Source organism: Morone saxatilis, unplaced genomic scaffold (assembly GCF_004916995.1).
Source record: "Morone saxatilis isolate NCDOM2014 unplaced genomic scaffold, NCSU_SB_2.0 Contig2, whole genome shotgun sequence".
Taxonomy (NCBI): domain Eukaryota; kingdom Metazoa; phylum Chordata; class Actinopteri; family Moronidae; genus Morone; species Morone saxatilis.
Genome location: NW_023339762.1, coordinates 11,512,781 through 11,529,309, shown reverse-complemented (window position 1 = coordinate 11,529,309; position 16,529 = coordinate 11,512,781). Strand labels below are relative to the sequence as shown.

The following is a 16,529-nucleotide window of genomic DNA, read 5'->3' as shown; positions in this document are numbered from 1 at the left end:
CGCTATCATGTGGTACAATGTGTATCTTGGTGTACTAAATAGATTTTATTAATCTATTTCTCCGTGTTTGGTTCTTTCTATTACTGTTCTTTGGTGAAATTAGTTTTTTCAATGTGCAAAAGGTTTGTGTGCAGATCAGAGCAAGCACAAAAACAGCTGCATCAACACTTACAGACATATTTACCATCACGTCTAATAAATACAGCCACGAGGTGTTGAAGATGCACAAATTGCCTCCACAGTGCGGAGTCTGGACCGCAGTGTACGGTACTTTTTTTTCTGACAAAGCACAAAGAATTCTCAATTTCCAAACCATATTTCTTTGGTGTCTGCCATTGAACTAGGCGAACTGTAATTTGCTGTTTCGAGGCTGCCGGCGGGGCTGGCACCTTACCTTGCACTGGCACAGGGTGCACTCGGTACCATGTTTAATCCAGGAGGAGCCACTGAAGCGTGAGATGTTGTGCTCGTCTGTGCACGTCTTGGTGATGTCGTTGCGGATGGTGTCGGCCTGGCAGGGGTCGGTGACACAGCGGGGACAGCACTCGCCCTCAGGCACCACGGTAAACTCGCAGTCCACAGGCGGGCACGGCAGAGGCCAGCAGTCCACCTGCCCCTGCTGTGGAGGCGAAGAGACACAATTTGAGGTGGAAAGACGGGAGGGGAGAAAAGGAGAGAAATTTCTAAGTAATGTCTGCAAATGCACTATTGCATTTTCCAGGGCTGAACAAGTTATTCATGCAAATACACATATTTCTCCTGACACTGTGTATTTGCATGCTAGAGGGATCGTCTCCTCCTGATGAAGAAAAAAATAAGTTGTTAAGGTACCTGGAAAATATAGATGAGCAGAGCAATCTTCTGACACAGTCAGCATTTTTTTTTTTCAGACTGTGGAGGTAAATGCTCCTGCTTTTTTAATTGACTTGTTCTAGTCCCCCACTCTCATTGTTGTTCCCATATTAATCTCACAGCAAACTTTCAGCACACGGAGCCTTATTGGATTTCTCCTGCTACCATTTTCTATTGGCCTGATGAATCAGTTCATATAAAGTTTGGCCAACGTTACACATCCTACCTACTGTACGCTATATCATTCTGGCGTGACCCACTTCTGCTCATGCTGTCATCCGTGAGCATTTTCCACTTCACGCCCACTCCGGAAATGAAATACGAGCTCAAACTGTATATGTTTAAACACAAAAGCTGACACAAAAGCCATACACACACATAAAGTTACAAGAGGCTCGATGCAAGTATCCCACTGGGGATATTTAATATCACTGAAAATCGTCCGGCTCAGCATTTTTGAAACGTTGTTGTAAATTAGGCTGGCTATAAAGCACAGGCTCACGTGGTACTAATGCCCACTCCCTACCTCTGTGTAGTGTGTAAACATTTGAAGTGGGAGATCCCCCCCCTGAGTGGCACTCTTTGCTCATAGCAAGATGGAGGGATTGAATGTAGCCTCAGGTATCTGTCCCACGCTGTGATAAGAGACACTGTCATCTTTGTCTGTTTATGCAGATGTGGCCTATGATCACAAAGGGGAAAGAGATTTGCCATACAATCAGCTTTTATTTGCCTTTCATACAGAGAAGTGTGGGGTGGAAACTTAATCAGCCTAAAAACTGAAGCAGGTCTTTTCATTTCTTTGTGATATTTCAGAAGGTTATTATTTTAATCTGGCTTTGCATTCAGTGTTCACAGTATCTCACTGTAATTTAATCTATTTGTTTTTACATAGACAGATATAAGGATTAACTCATGATACAAAATGCCTCCAGGAGATTAAAACTAGTGACATTTATCTTTGCCTGGGAATTAGCCTGCAGCAATCGCGCTCGTTTCTTTTAATGCGCCTCGACCTAAAGTACAACCTATGGCTGTGGAAAAACCATGCTTCTTTGATCTTCTGGCGATTTAACAAGATAGCAAATCACAAGTGGCCCATATGTGCATATTCTGCAAAGGCCACACTCTCGATGTCAAAAGACTGTACTGGTAGCAGGAGAAGGATTCACATCTTGGTCTTGGAGAATATTTTTGCCCATCTGCCTGCTGTCACTGTGTATTTTAAGGCCCCTGCCGAGGCTGGACAGCCATGGCTCTGCTAAGTGTAGCAGCATTCAAGGTTCATTTCACGTCCCTGTCACGCTACCGGAGCCCCTGTACGATATCGCACAGCAGCCTTCTCCCTGCCCTTTCAAGTGCTGCTCTTTATACTGTGCAGCTGGTGGTCCCTTTGCCGTGTGCGTATGTCTCTCTGCATCTTTAATTGAGTGTGTTTTATGTCTGTCTGTGTGTGTGTGCGCGTGTGGATATGCGTGGATGTATGAAAGCATGTGTAGCCGTGGTGACAGGTGTGCCTACATCCTCAAACATGAGTACACGTGTGTTTACACGTTTATACTACGTACATATGCATGTTTGTATACCGTATGTGCGCTCTGGTGCTGTGACCGGGGTGCCTGCATTCTCAAACGTTAGTGTTGTTTGTGTCAACATATATAAGTGCCTACAGTGAGTGAAGCCGAGCGAACCCATTTTCAGCCGACTGTGCTTCCCCGCTGCCTCTCAGCCGAGCAGTGATTTTCAAGCTCTTCAATAATGGCACACTGTAAGAAATCCAAAAAGCAGGCCTCAGGTCCGGGCATCAGGACAGCATTATAATGGCATGGAGGGAGGGAGGAAATGGCATTGCTGTTGCTACTAAATCTGTCACACTGTATCCAACTTATATTAGCTACAAGTATGGCTGATCTTTAAAAGCAACAAAATGGGGGGGAAATAAGAAAAGGGAGGTGTAAAGTGCTTTTCTGAGATCCACAGTGAAGATGATTTGTGAGTCACTGAACAGAAGGACTGACACTGGTGTGGGTGTGTGGCACAGCTGAGTGTGGGTGAGCCAAGACGCTGGGGTAGGATGTAAAGCATGACATTTGCATTTAATATGCATATGTCTACACGTTGAGAGGGGCATCGCAGGTAGGATTTATTGTTGTTGTCAGGTTTTATTGAGAAACACTTAGGAAATGGTTCCCCGTCGTTTGAACGGCAGCGCTGCCTAAACCTTGTCACAAACAAGCTCAGGGAATGTGACGAATAGGAAGTCAGCGCAAGAGATTTTCTTAAAACAAGAGTAATTTATTATGCTAAGATGAACACAAATCATAGGACAAGACAGAACAAAAAGATGCAGGGAACACACGAGCCAGCTTTCATAGCCTAAGTATCCAGGTGAGCTTAATCAGCTGACAAACCGTCTCGTGTCAGCCAATTGCCTGCTGAAGTTGGGCAGGACAGCCTCCAAGGCGGTGGGAGGGGCGTCAAAAAAGGTTGACACGCACAGAAAATAGCGCATATGTCTTACTGTGAAAGATTCATGTGGCAAACACGATGCTGTTTTGTGTGAGAAATAGGACTCGCAGGCATGCAGAGGACACTCGGCGCCACAGAAAACATACATGGTGCAAATGCTCATCAATCAACACAAGCATACTCTCAAAGCACACACAGATGAAACACACCCTCCCAACACCCTCCCACACTCGAGGCACACGCATTTTCTCTTGTTCTCTTAACCTTGGAAGTATCCTTCAATATAATGTATAATTCCATCACAGCAGACAACAGTGCAAAGGGGCTTTTGAATTCTGTAAAATCTCACTAATCACTCACTCTCTTTCTTTCTGCCACAAGATGAAAAGCAATCTTCATTTTCTCCTCTCTGCAACCTTCCTACTCACCTCTCGATCACTCCCGCTCTCTTCTGCTACAAAACTTCTCTCCTTGACTTTCTTTACAGAGCACAAAATCTCTCGCATTTCCATGGAGACCGGAGTATTTGTTACATTTCTTGTGTGGGCACTGTTGCGCAAGAATGAATGCATGTGTTGTTTTACTTCTCACCATAACTGGCCCTGAATAAAGTGATCGACTAAATTCCTGCAATGTAAGTTTCATGAACGTGGTGGGGGGGGGTTTGTATCCGACCCGACTCACCAGGCACTGGCACTGCTGGCAGTTCTCCACCCATGTGTCCCCGCTGCCGTAGGTGAGCAGGCCGTTCTGGTGCAGACACTGGCTGCTCAGTCGAGGGTCGCACTCGGGGCAGCAGAACAGGTCGGCGTTGGGGTTGTCGCAGTCGCAAACCATCCTGCGGCACATCACCTGGCCAGCCTGAGCGGGTGGGGTGGGGGGGCACAAACAAATGAGCATAATTAAAGATTGAACACAGACATAAGCACGCATATACACGCATGCACAGACAAGGCCATTTGTTTGATGGGATCATTAAACATGTATGTTGATAATAAATATTGTAATAAAGGCTGTGTAGCCCCGTCTCTAGCAACTGTTTTGAAGCTGTATTTTTACGGTTATTCAGTCTCACTGTTGCCACTGTAGGCAAGACACACCAGATTGAAATATATTTTATGAATACTGATGAACAGTGGTTTTTCAGGAGTTCCTGTTCATTACTGTGGTGTTTGAAGAAGTGCTACTTGGCTGTCTTTGTTGTCTCTGTGATTTAAGTTGCCTTCAACGTATACGTGAACTGCTGTGGGTCTGAATTCAAGTCATTACCTTGTCACATACTTACTCCTCTCCTACTCACATATGCCCCTTTAATGTGTAACTAAGCCATAAAGGAAATAAATAAAGTACTTCCAGACCCAATGTTGGACAGACACACACAATTAGCAATTATGTTGATAATCGATACATAGCTTAAGTAATATGTTGGCGTTCACAAAAGTTAACCCCATCTTATGATTCTTATTGGGAATTTTAATCATTATGATGATCTCCTTGTTGTTTAATTCGAATCCTGGGACATTCTTAGTGTTTTCTGTTTCTTATACTTTTAGTCTGTCACAGTTTTTGCTTCCTATTTTAGCCATGAAACTTATTAAAAATTTATTTCTAATTTCAATGATGCTTTCCTGACTAAATAAAGTTTGAATAAAAACATATATATATATATATATATATATAAATAAATCTATGTTGTAATTGGAGCCAGATATAGACAGCCACCTAAGATAGATAGAAATATTTAAATTTATGAGAACAAAAAATGTATATAATTCATGACAAATAAAAATCGACATTTAAACCAGCAGGGTCTTTGCTGCCCAAATATTAATTTCAATTGTAGATAGTTTTTCTTTTGTTTCTGTCTCATTTAGGATTCTGGACCACTTCAAAGCCCAGCAACTGCAGCAATACCTAGAGTTTCTGTAAATTGATTTTTCCCCTGCCAATTAAATAAAAGCACTTTGATTTTTGAAACCTTTTGGAAATTAGCGACCTCGCTGACAGATGCACTGATGCGGTAAACCCCACCCATCTGGTGCTCCAAGCAGATTGAAACAATAAACTATTTGCATATTGCACAACCTCAGCCTGGACACATCCCGGTTTTTGTCTTTTCTGTTTTATGTTTGACCTTGGTTTCTCCCATCAGTTAGTCGCAGCTCTCCATCTAATATCCAGCTGTGTCCGCCCACCACCAAAACAATAACATGTTTACTCCTTTGCTCCCTCGACCGCTCAATACAACTAATTTTGACAGGCAGCTCCTCAATCTCTCAAATCAATTAATATGACTCATTTAATTAGAGAGCCATTTCTGCCCTGGTCCTTTGTAATCAAATGAATAATTTGCAGCTTGATCATTCACTACCGACACTAATCCACTATAATCACCTTCCACTACTGCCAGACGCTTGGCATTAGGTTGAGTGAAACGCTGAAATGCAAAGTATGACTGGTCTGTGACCTGATAATCATGGAGAAAAAATGTGTTTGGGATGATGGAATGAGTTTTCTGGCTCAACTGTTCCCAGATGCCTTGTCAGTGTGGTGTCAGAAATCAATCAAAACAACTACATCAAAAGCCTGAGTCACTCTGGTAGAATTACTATATATAGCTCATGCTCTTTAATTAAATTGATCGTCATAAAGTCACTGTCATTGTCAGCAGCACTGTTACACAGAGTTTATTGTGCCAGTGTTTCCTCTGCACTCACTTTTTGTCTCCTTTCATTTCTACACACTATCCTTCACATTTGTTTTAAAGCTGAATTTGATTCATCTTATTAAATTAAGTATATCACTGCATTCTAATATTTCCAAAGATAACTTGGGTCTCACTTTCTAAATTGTTTGTTCACTAATGTGTCGTATCAGTGGATTGTAATTTCTGTAATCTGCAATTACAGACGGTGCCAGGAGCTAGCTCGCCAGCTAAGCTTTGTAGAACCGACAGCGACAACAGAGTCGGTGACAGTTATCTCTGGATTGATCCCCACGAGTGACCCCTTATACATTATACTAGCCAGTAGTCATCTCTCATTGTTTAATTTTAGAAGAAGTAGTGAATAAAACAGCATTTGCAAAAGAAACTTAATTCCCCTTCAAATTTGTGCATCAAAGTTTTTCAAATTTAAACCTGAGAATGCTCCTGTTTGTGTGATTTCATTCAAATTAACTGAATTTTGGTGCAAACTATTGCTGTCGTAAATGCTGATGTCACTGGGTAACACCACTATTAACCCAAAAGTGGCATGGCATTTGTCCTGCATCCACCATCACGTCATGTCTAATTTAAAAACCAACTGTGCTTCATTTATAATATGTCACTGGTTCACAGGCAGCATTATAAGTTAGAGTTCAGAATAAGGTGACATATGCTGGTGGCCCTGTGAGGGATGGCAGGTTTACCGTTGCTTTGTTATTCTTTGTTTAGACACCAGTTGTATACACATTATACAGTAGTAACAGCGCGAGGGAACATCATTTCTCATCTATAGCACTGGGCACATTTCCTCTCTTTCTATCTGCCTCTATCTTTTTTTGTATCATATCCATCTTTCCACTTGTCTATCTCTGTCTGTTTCATCAAATCCATCTACCTTAGGTTTGGCTGTTCTCTGTCTGTCTCTCCTCTTTGTGTCCATCTCCCACTGCTTCTTACCTGACAGGAGCACACAGAGCACCTATCACTGTCCAGCACCCAGATCTGCCCACTGTGCTTGACCTTGTTGTCATGGATACAGTCTCCGGTGCAGTTGTGCCCGTGGGGGCACCGGCAGTCATAGCCTCCCTCCAGGTTGAAGCACACTGTGTCATTGGCACAGGTGTTCCTCCCCGTCTTGCATTCATTAATATCTGCAGGGAGCACAAAACAGATGACATCATACATATGCTCGGTGCAGGTAACACAGTTTATGCACCGCTTGTGGAAATGGAGATTTTTTTTAAAATTACAAGCCACAAAATGTTTGCCTTAGTAACATGGCAGGGGCATGTCCTGTCGCAGAACGGTTTTAAGTCCAATAACCACATCTTTGTCCTCTTGAGCAAGACATGACCTGCTCTCTGCCCCCATGAGTCACGATACACAACAGTGTCAGAGCTTCAAATGCAGCTGTAAAATATAGCAATACAACATTTTTCAGATCTTGGGGGAAACATACAGTAATGTAACCCAGAAACCTACTTTTGGTCAAATTATAACTTTGCTTTGTCAAACCCAGACAGGTTCGGTTTTTTGAGAGTGCCTTTAATGTGCTTCTTTTCCTGCCTCGCCCAACTCAAACTGACAGCCAAGATGGGGTCAACGAGTGGAGCAGCACTAGCACTATTGTTACAGGCAATGCTTCGATGTTACTGTAGATTGAGGGTTTCTATTTTGACAGCTGACACTTCTTCTGACAGGCTGTATCAGAGAGAATGTTCCAGAAAATGAACAGGCTGCAAAAAGCAAACTGACGTTTTGGGAAGAAAACACACTGATAATGACAGACCTACCCAATCATACCATTACTTACACAAGCGTAACAAAACATCTTATAAAACAAAAGTTGCTGATGCCGGCTGACTCACATACTTCAACAAAGTTCTACTTAATTAAAAGGCACTATTTTCAGTGCTCCTTCTGTACCTTGAACCTTTCAATTCTGAAATACAAGAGAAGACCCAATCTGGGACTGACATAGGAGCTATAAGATCCATAAAAAAGGGGCCATATTCTTTCAATGCTAAAAGGTATAAAGGGTTAAAATCATGTTTTCTTGACATGAAACATTCATGAAATGAATGAAGAGAAATGAATTAAATTTTAGTTCTGTTTTCACATAGTATTTGTCTTACATTTGACCTCTAAAAGTCTGCTTTGCAAGTGATGAATTCACCAGTACATTTCTGGTGACAACATTTTCTTTTGTGTCGTAGATTTGATTCCCCTCAACCTATCCAAGTTGCAATCCTAAAATCACATGAACAATTACAACTTTTTCACCATATTATTTGTGTAAAAGAGTGAAGGTGGACCACTCACCTACACAAGATTCCCCATTGGCAGAAAATAAGCCGTTGTCATGGTAGCCATCACGGCACTCACAGTGGTACCAGCCGGGCAAGTTGACACAAGTAGATTTAGTATCACACTCGACAAAGCCGTCCGCACACTCATCAATATCTGAAGAGAAGACAAGAGACGAACAATAAGACATCCATATACAGTCACTATCATGTTGGTTTCAAAATATGCTCTTTACAGTGAATGGTTTATTGAGCTCAATTCTTGCCTGGTAGGCATTTTCAACATTGACTGATTCATAATTGATAAAACAACGTGTCTTGACTAAATCTAGTCCGTAGGCTTTATTGATCAGGCTCAGTTGCATAGCGAGAGAAGGACATCTGTATCAATAAAAGACAGCACAGAATGAATGAATCTTATATAACAAGCTTTTTGTTAGAAGCCAGAGATTTAACAGGCCGGGTATTTTGAAATGCTAGCAAAAAAAAAAATCCTGTGCAGTCTAATCCTCCAACACAAACAGGCAAACATATAAATTCCAAGGTGTGTTCGGACTTTCATTGAATTTTAGGCATAAGTAGTTTTTATAAGGTGATGTACAAAGAAGCTAAGCAAAGTAGCTTTTGACACACCTTCAAACATCCTGTGGGTGTTTGTCAATAGATGGAGCTGATGTCTGTTTTCGCAGAGCTCCACTTATCCTTGACTCTGCCACCTCCTTCAGCTCTCGTCTTTAACAAAAGACATAGATTACATGCTCTGACTCTTTTCTCTGTATTCTTGTGTTTTGCCTCCCCGTCATTCTCTATTAACTGCCTTTCTTTGTTTCTCTTTTTTCCCCTGTCTCACTCCTCGTTCTGTTTGCAGCAGGCCAACGCTTTTATTTCAACAAGCAACCTTGCAACTTTCCTACAAACATCAACCAAGAACAAATCCAATACAATTTTCAACAATGAGCATAATACACACAGAGAGACAAATCACTCTGATATTTCAGCTAACATTTAATTAAACCGAGGGGCCAGGCCCACACGAGAGAGGAAATAAAGCCTGTTATTACACAGTAGGGCTAAATATGTTAGCCCAGACATGCACCGTGATTAAATGTGTCTGCATAGCTAGTGATGGCTTTTTTATGATTGCGCATGATGCATGATGCTCTGCTCTCATTATGAAAATGGCAGTGTGCCGTGTCTGACCTTCTCCACGACTGCCTGCAACAGTATCCCCCATAGAGCGACAGGCAGTCGGGCTCATGGTCCCCCACCGCCCAGGCGGTAATGGGATTAAGATCTATTGGCTAATGAGCCCTCAGCCTTTTAATAGAATTTCTGCAGCAGATTAACCGTTGATCAAATGTCCCGCAGATTAGGGCCTTATCTATTTAAAAATTACCCGAATTTGTCTGAGTAGCAGGTTTGCTATAAAAAAACCTACAGCACATTCCCCTTTTTTTCTGTGTTCTATACTGGCTGGGTTCAAAAGGCTCACTCTTTTTCAGTGCGGCAGACTTTAAAGAGAAAGCTCACTTTTCAGTAATTACATCAGTTTGGTTAGAGCAGAGCACCTCATTTTCTCCCCTGAGGATAGCAATGCCGTGTTAAAAGGACACTGCTTAAAAACCATGAGTCTACAGCAAATAGTATAACTAGCATATCTTTGAAAATTAATATAAATTCTCCCCACTCCTGAAGAGAAATATCCAATGCTCTTTGTTGCCTGTGAATTCCAGTGTGATAAAAGCACAGAGAGCTTTTAAAGGGAAAAACTGGATCAGGTATATTGCCAGTATATATAAAAAAAAAATGAAACTGAATTTGTTCGAATCATCCTCTTCTCCCTCATAAGACTGTATGAAATTGTTTAAAGTACAAAAAAGCAGTCAGATACTATTTATAACAGACACTGATGGTGAAGTAAGTCTAAAAATATGCAAATGGGTTATTTTCAGCCAGTTTCATTCAGGCATTTTTTTTTTAAAGGCTTGACTGTCTGGCTATAACAACAGAGGGTTACACCCTCAACAAAAAGATTTGTCGTTTTCTCTTTTATATCAGCCAAACCTGTCAGCTACAATTATGGCATAACGCTTCTCAGCCTGCTGTCAAATCAACTTTTTAAAGTACTGCCGTGTTTTAGGACAGCGAAACTCAACTGTTGTCGCAGCTTGGACTTGATAAAATTGAATGTGTGAGGTACAGCAAGGATACAACACGCTTGCAAAAGTCTCGCCTTCTCTTTTATCATCGTGGGTAAATGATAATGGAATATTGTAATTAAATCATCAGCGATGACAATCAGACAAAGGCACTGCCTGGAAGCTCTGTCTCTACTGAATCATGAGGGCTTTGCTTTTGTTGAATCATAGATGTGGATGGTGCTGTATTTTCACTTGTTAAATCATGTCATGTTTTTCTTCTCTCAGGTTTGAAAAATAAAAAATAAAAAGACTACACAAACAAAATAAAATCTAGCTTTCGGTGTCCATCACCCGGAGAGGTCAAGGCTACGGAAGAACAGTTATTTTGAAGTTATCTTACTGACTGCAAGGACATGGAAACTGACAGAGAAATGCCACGAAAAGAGGAGGATGAGCTAGATGAGTAGGAGGAAGTAGCAGGAAGAGATGGAGGAGGAACAGGCAAAGGAGGAGAAAGAGAGACTGCAGTTATTCTACTCGTTATCCTGAGTGGCAGCCTGGAAACAAGGGCTCTATTAAGGCAGCTCTCGGAGGACAAAGTGAGGAACAAGAGGACAGACTTTTCTCTGCACCCTCCTGGGCTTGTTATGCCACTCTGCCATGAACACACCCCCCTCCTCTCTTTCTTCCTCCTCTGCCTTCACCTTTCCATGTGTCCTTTTTTCACTCCACCTGTCTATCCCTGTCTAAAAGCTGAGGAAAAAACAGACGTGCCCTCATCATCACCTTTCCTCATCCCTGCAGTTTGGGCTCTCTTAGAGCAGAAACGGACAGAATTTAGAGTTTAGCCTGGCCTGCCCTCTTCTCTTCACCTCTCCCTTTCATTGTCCCTGCTCCTCCCAATGTCTTCACTTTGTTCTCGCTTCCTATTCTGATCCTGGACAGGTACACTTCACCCCTTCTTTTTGTTCTTTCCTTCCTTCCATGACTGTTGCTTCCCTCCCCATGTATTTTCCCATCTCTGACTGACAGATAGCCTTGGGGGTTGGGAGGCAGTTCTGCTGCGTTGCATCACTCAGTACAAAACCCATTACTGCTGCCACATGTACATCTCCTGTGCACTAATTCAAACTGATTTCCATTTCCACAGAGGTCTAGCTGATAATCCTGATAGGCTGTATAAGGAATCATTGAGAAACATTTCTGGATCTCAACTCAACCTTTCCTCCTGCCTCTAAGTCAGATGCCATTTGACGATAAATGAGTTTTAAAATGAGCTGAATTTGTCATGTCAGATCACGTTTACGACGACGGCTGAGAAAAGGCTGCAAAACAAAGTCAATAATAATGTGTACAAAGCTTTTATTGGCCTGTACATGACACAGTGATAAGGTAAGAAATAGATCTAGGCTCCCTGCTCTTTTATGTACAGTAAAGTGTAATTGAGCGATTGTCACTAGTCCTCAGTCTTCATTAAGAGAAAGAGCTAACTCAAATAATCAATCAATCATCGTGAAGCCAGAGGCAAATTGAGTTACACACTGGGTTCCTGAAGATGAAACAGACACTGAAACGCAAATCCATATCTGCAAGCACTTGAGTAGGAGAGTGGATGACTAATCATGGTAAATTGGAAACAAGCCTTGTGAACCATCGGTAGCTGCAAGTGCATTCAGAATGCAATCACTCTGTATCACGACAGCTGTAAAATTCCTCCACACTTTGAAGTACAGCCAAAATCAGAAATTGTAAACTTTCTTTATGCAGTCAAAAATCATGTAAAAGTGAAGCGTGAAATGTTTTAGTTTTGAAAGTGTATAAAAAGGGAAATGTATCAAAAATGTTCCTTTGGTCTCCAATCCTCTGTGTGGGAGGACAGATGCATGTGTTTAACAGCTGGGCCAACAGGGGCACCGAGACACAAACTTGTGCCGGTAACTGCTATCTGTAGCTTAGTGTGAACCTACTTTGACGTCACCCATCCTCCAGAGGGTTTGTTACACAGAACCATCTGGGAAGTTCGGAAACCGTTTGGAAAAGGCACTCTCAAAAAATACTTGGCAGGTGTTTGGTTGAATCATCTCTCTATCGTGGGCGTTTTCAAGCAGTCACTTTTCACACACACCTAGCATTAAACCACGCCCGGAAATGCCAGTAGATCGTCAAAGGATGTTGATTGGTCTAAACCACTGTGGTTTGAACACAAGCGCAGTTTCACGCAATCTTGTGATTTCGAGTCTCAATTATAGCATTGCAATTATAACAATAGCATTGCATGTTTCTGTGAGTTGGGCGGTGTTTGGTTTTCAAGCAGAAAAAAAATAGTTAGGTCACAAACTTTCTTACAGATAAACAATATACTAAATTATGTTTCTGAAAACATTTGAGATGAGAAATAGGCAATGCAGTAACAGCATTTTGATTCATATTTGATCAGAACTGCCTAGTTTGACAGTTTGATCTAAGTTTCATGAGCCTGGTGCATTGCGCCTTTTGCACTTCAGAGAACCCGAGGACACGCCACGGTAGCGACTTGTTAATCACAAGGTAGCTACGCTCTGAAGCATACCCTGCTTTATTGTATATCTTACTCTAAATAGGACAATAACTTACACAATTACAAAAATCATGCTACATCGAAGAGCACTTGAAAGTAGCAACTGAGACCATAAACTAATTAGGAAACAGTTTACAGAGGTAATAAATCAAGTGAATAGTAAGGTAATTTTCTCATAAATACTTCTACTACTAATACTACTAATAATACTACTACCCTGCTGGCCATTCGAAATAATGAGATTTAAGGCACTTCAGCACTGCCTTCACTTTCCACACTCATGATTTATTATACAGTCTATGGCTGTAGCTTATAGCCCCCTTTGTAGATTGTAGATAAAAACGGCTCATTCTAAGATAATGAAAATACAAAGATACGTGATTATACACCAATGAAAACATACGTATGAATATTATATTCTATTTCTGCCAATAGATCCTCTTAAATGTTACACACTGGACCTTTAAGTGGCCAAAAAATCAATTAATGCAGATTTAAGTATAAGGTTAGCCATTTAGCCATTTAGCTTAGAAACTGAGCAGATTTGACATTTGCACTTCAGTGTGTTACAGCTGACTTCTACAAGCAAGCGTGCAAACTTATGTTAGCAGTGAACTTTTCAAACTGTCAATATTTGTTTAGTAGCTCATTCAGCAAGTCAACAAGTCAACATAATATGTGTCCATGATTGTAGATAAGAGGGAGCGTTGGCTAGAAAGCTAAAGTGAGCGACGGTTAAAAGTCTATTTTTGTGATGCGTAGCAGGCTGTTAGTCAGTGTCACCCTCAGCCAATAATCGAACCGAGACTGTTGCTGATTTACGCAAGTACAATTTAAAGTGTCTACATACAAAGAATTTACCCCACAGACAGAAAAACAATGGCACTCTGACTGGTAGGTGCACACATAGATAGTTCCATAATGAAACAGAAAAAATAAAAAACCATACAATTTCCTCTTTTGGATTGCACAGGATTTACAGAGTAATTTACAGAGCAGCTTTGTTGGCTGCAGCAGAAGAAAAACATGCAGTTTAATTTCCTTTGGCCTTTAAAGCACTGTGCTGCAGCAGCTTCAGCAGCTTCAGCAGCAAGCTATTCCTGAGAGATGTGTCATTTAGGTAGAAGCAGCAGGTTGCGCTCAGCTAAACGACAGCTCCGGCCATTAGCAGGGCCTAATTAAGACACACTAATTATGGGTGATGGAGTGAGTGCTTTGTAAGGCCGTCTCTAAATAAATAATGAATACATAATCACTGTGCTTAAACAAGCCGCTTGAGCTTAAACAGTCACAGGCCCCCAGGCCTTGTGGGTAAAGCATAGAGTAAAGAAGGGAGAGCTGCAGCGATGCATCATGGGAGCTGTCAAGGGGGCAAAAAAATTAATATGGTTTTAAATATTCACTACCTGTGCCTGAGTGTCGGGTGGGAGGTGCCCAGGGGAGATTTCAACTCTGATGAGGTTGAGATGGTTTTTTTTCTTGCCTACCATTGTGTAATACTCACTGTGGCCCTTGTTTAAAATTATACAACAGCAACAAATCGACAACTGCTAGCTCTTTTGCCCTGTGCAATTTAATCTGGACAGGCCAGTTTTTCATGCACATTTTTATACTTGTATTTGTTAATAGACCAGTTCTTATTGATCTGTATGTCTTATTATTTGCTATTTATATTCCCACTTGTGTGACTTGTTTCTGTTTGTATATATGATGTTTTCAGTCTGTCTAGTTTTTGTCTGTCTAGTCACATTTTCAATCCATTGTGATCTCCATTGCCATATTTCACCTCCTTTTGCCCCTCCCCCCTTTCCTCTTGTTATTTTCTACTCTCATATAGTATTACCAATAATTAAATATCCCACTTTCTTCACTTCTCAACTGTCTTTTTCTATATATGCCCTCCTAAACCTTTCTATGCCTTCCCTTGCTTATCTTCCTTCTTCTTTTCCTCATAGAAAAGGTAGTAAAAACAAATTGAATATTTCATTGCCAAAACAAAGAATATGGGAGCGCTAATGAAAAGGCACTATTTTACTCACATAAACAGGAACCTTTAGATCACTTCACTTTACGAGAGTATCACTTTGGAAGAGGAGAAGCAGTGCGCTGCTAAATGATCACGACTCGAGAAAAGAGTTTTTCCTACTAATAAAACATCAACTTACAGTGTAGGTGTATTGCACCAGGGCTCCTCAATGGTGCTCTTGAACATAACCCTCGAGGAGTGTGTAGGAGTCACAAATCTAAACTGCATCATTAACACCGAACATAAAAATCTTTTATCTCTCTCTCCTTGTCCTTAAAGAACATTGTTGATGCTAAAGTAGCCTCAGTGTGATTCAGCCGATCAAAAGTGCCGGTGAGGACATGAGACTGCAGATGAACTGAAAGATGAAAGGGAGAGGTGTCCATCCACCGCTCCCGATCAAATTCTCTTTTCCCTTGAGAAGCCCACAGCGTCCTTTTGAGATGCTAGCGAGAGGCCATACGAGACGACCATTAGTTACAGAACTGACAGCATAGTGACAGAAAATTTTAACTGGTGGCCAAGCACCCTAACAAGCTTAGAGGGGCTTGAAAGGAGAAGATAATGAGCTGAAAATAAAGGAAATACAAAGGCTACCCTCCCTTATTCATCTCATAGGAACAGCAATGCAATGCAGCCAATAAACTCGCAAAACAGAAAGGGATGTTTACAGATGTCATGTCCAATTATTCAATGCAGAGGAGTCACGTGCCCTGTTTCCTAGAAGCATCTTAAGGCTTTGATGATCATAAAGCCCTTGTTCCAAATCCTTTTACATATATTTTGTAAAAGCATTGTGACTAAATACACTCTCAAGACTCGTACATTAGAAGTTTCTCCTGCCCATTTATCTTTCACATGCAACAGCAACATGATTTACTTTACTGATTTTTGTTTATTTCTATTACTCATTAGGACCACTGTGATATTCTCTGTGTATAAAGTGTTTTTTATGCAACACGAGTAAAGATCTTTAAATGCTAACAATAAATAAATAGCCCTATAGGCTAGGTAGATAGAAAGTTAAAATAGAAATGACTTATTGTGCTTTTCAAGGAAATAATTTGCATTAAATTACCATGTGCATATTTATATCTGCCAATTTCCATTGTTATTCTCCTCTTCATTGGTTATGCAAAGGCACCCAGAGCAATGATATCCAGTACAACCTTCACTATGATGACTACACTCTGATGGACAGAGGTGTAAGATACTGGATTTTGACAAATTAACTGTAATAATAAAATAAATTGTTTTTGTTTGTTTAATTAGCCACACAATTTGTTTTGAAATACACAAGGTTTACTTTCTTACACCTCAACTCAGTAATGTATCATATACACCGATCAGCCATAACATTATGACAACCTGGGCTTCCCTGGTGGTCATAATGTTATACAGCTCCATACCAACAAACTGTGATGAACTGTGTGTTCTGACACCTATCTATCAGAACCAGCATTAACTTTTT

At 41.0% G+C, this 16,529-nt stretch overlaps 1 protein-coding gene across 1 annotated transcript in view; it reads right to left on the bottom strand.

The window, feature by feature from the left end:
* nell2a (neural EGFL like 2a) overlaps positions 1-16,529 on the bottom strand; it is a gene marked incomplete in the record, with an annotated part of 74,909 nt that overhangs the window by 2,347 nt on the left and 56,033 nt on the right. The window contains 4 exon segments of the mRNA XM_035664408.1: positions 395-619; positions 4,006-4,182; positions 6,986-7,179; positions 8,351-8,491. Of these exon segments, the coding sequence (XP_035520301.1) occupies positions 395-619; positions 4,006-4,182; positions 6,986-7,179; positions 8,351-8,491 (737 nt within the window).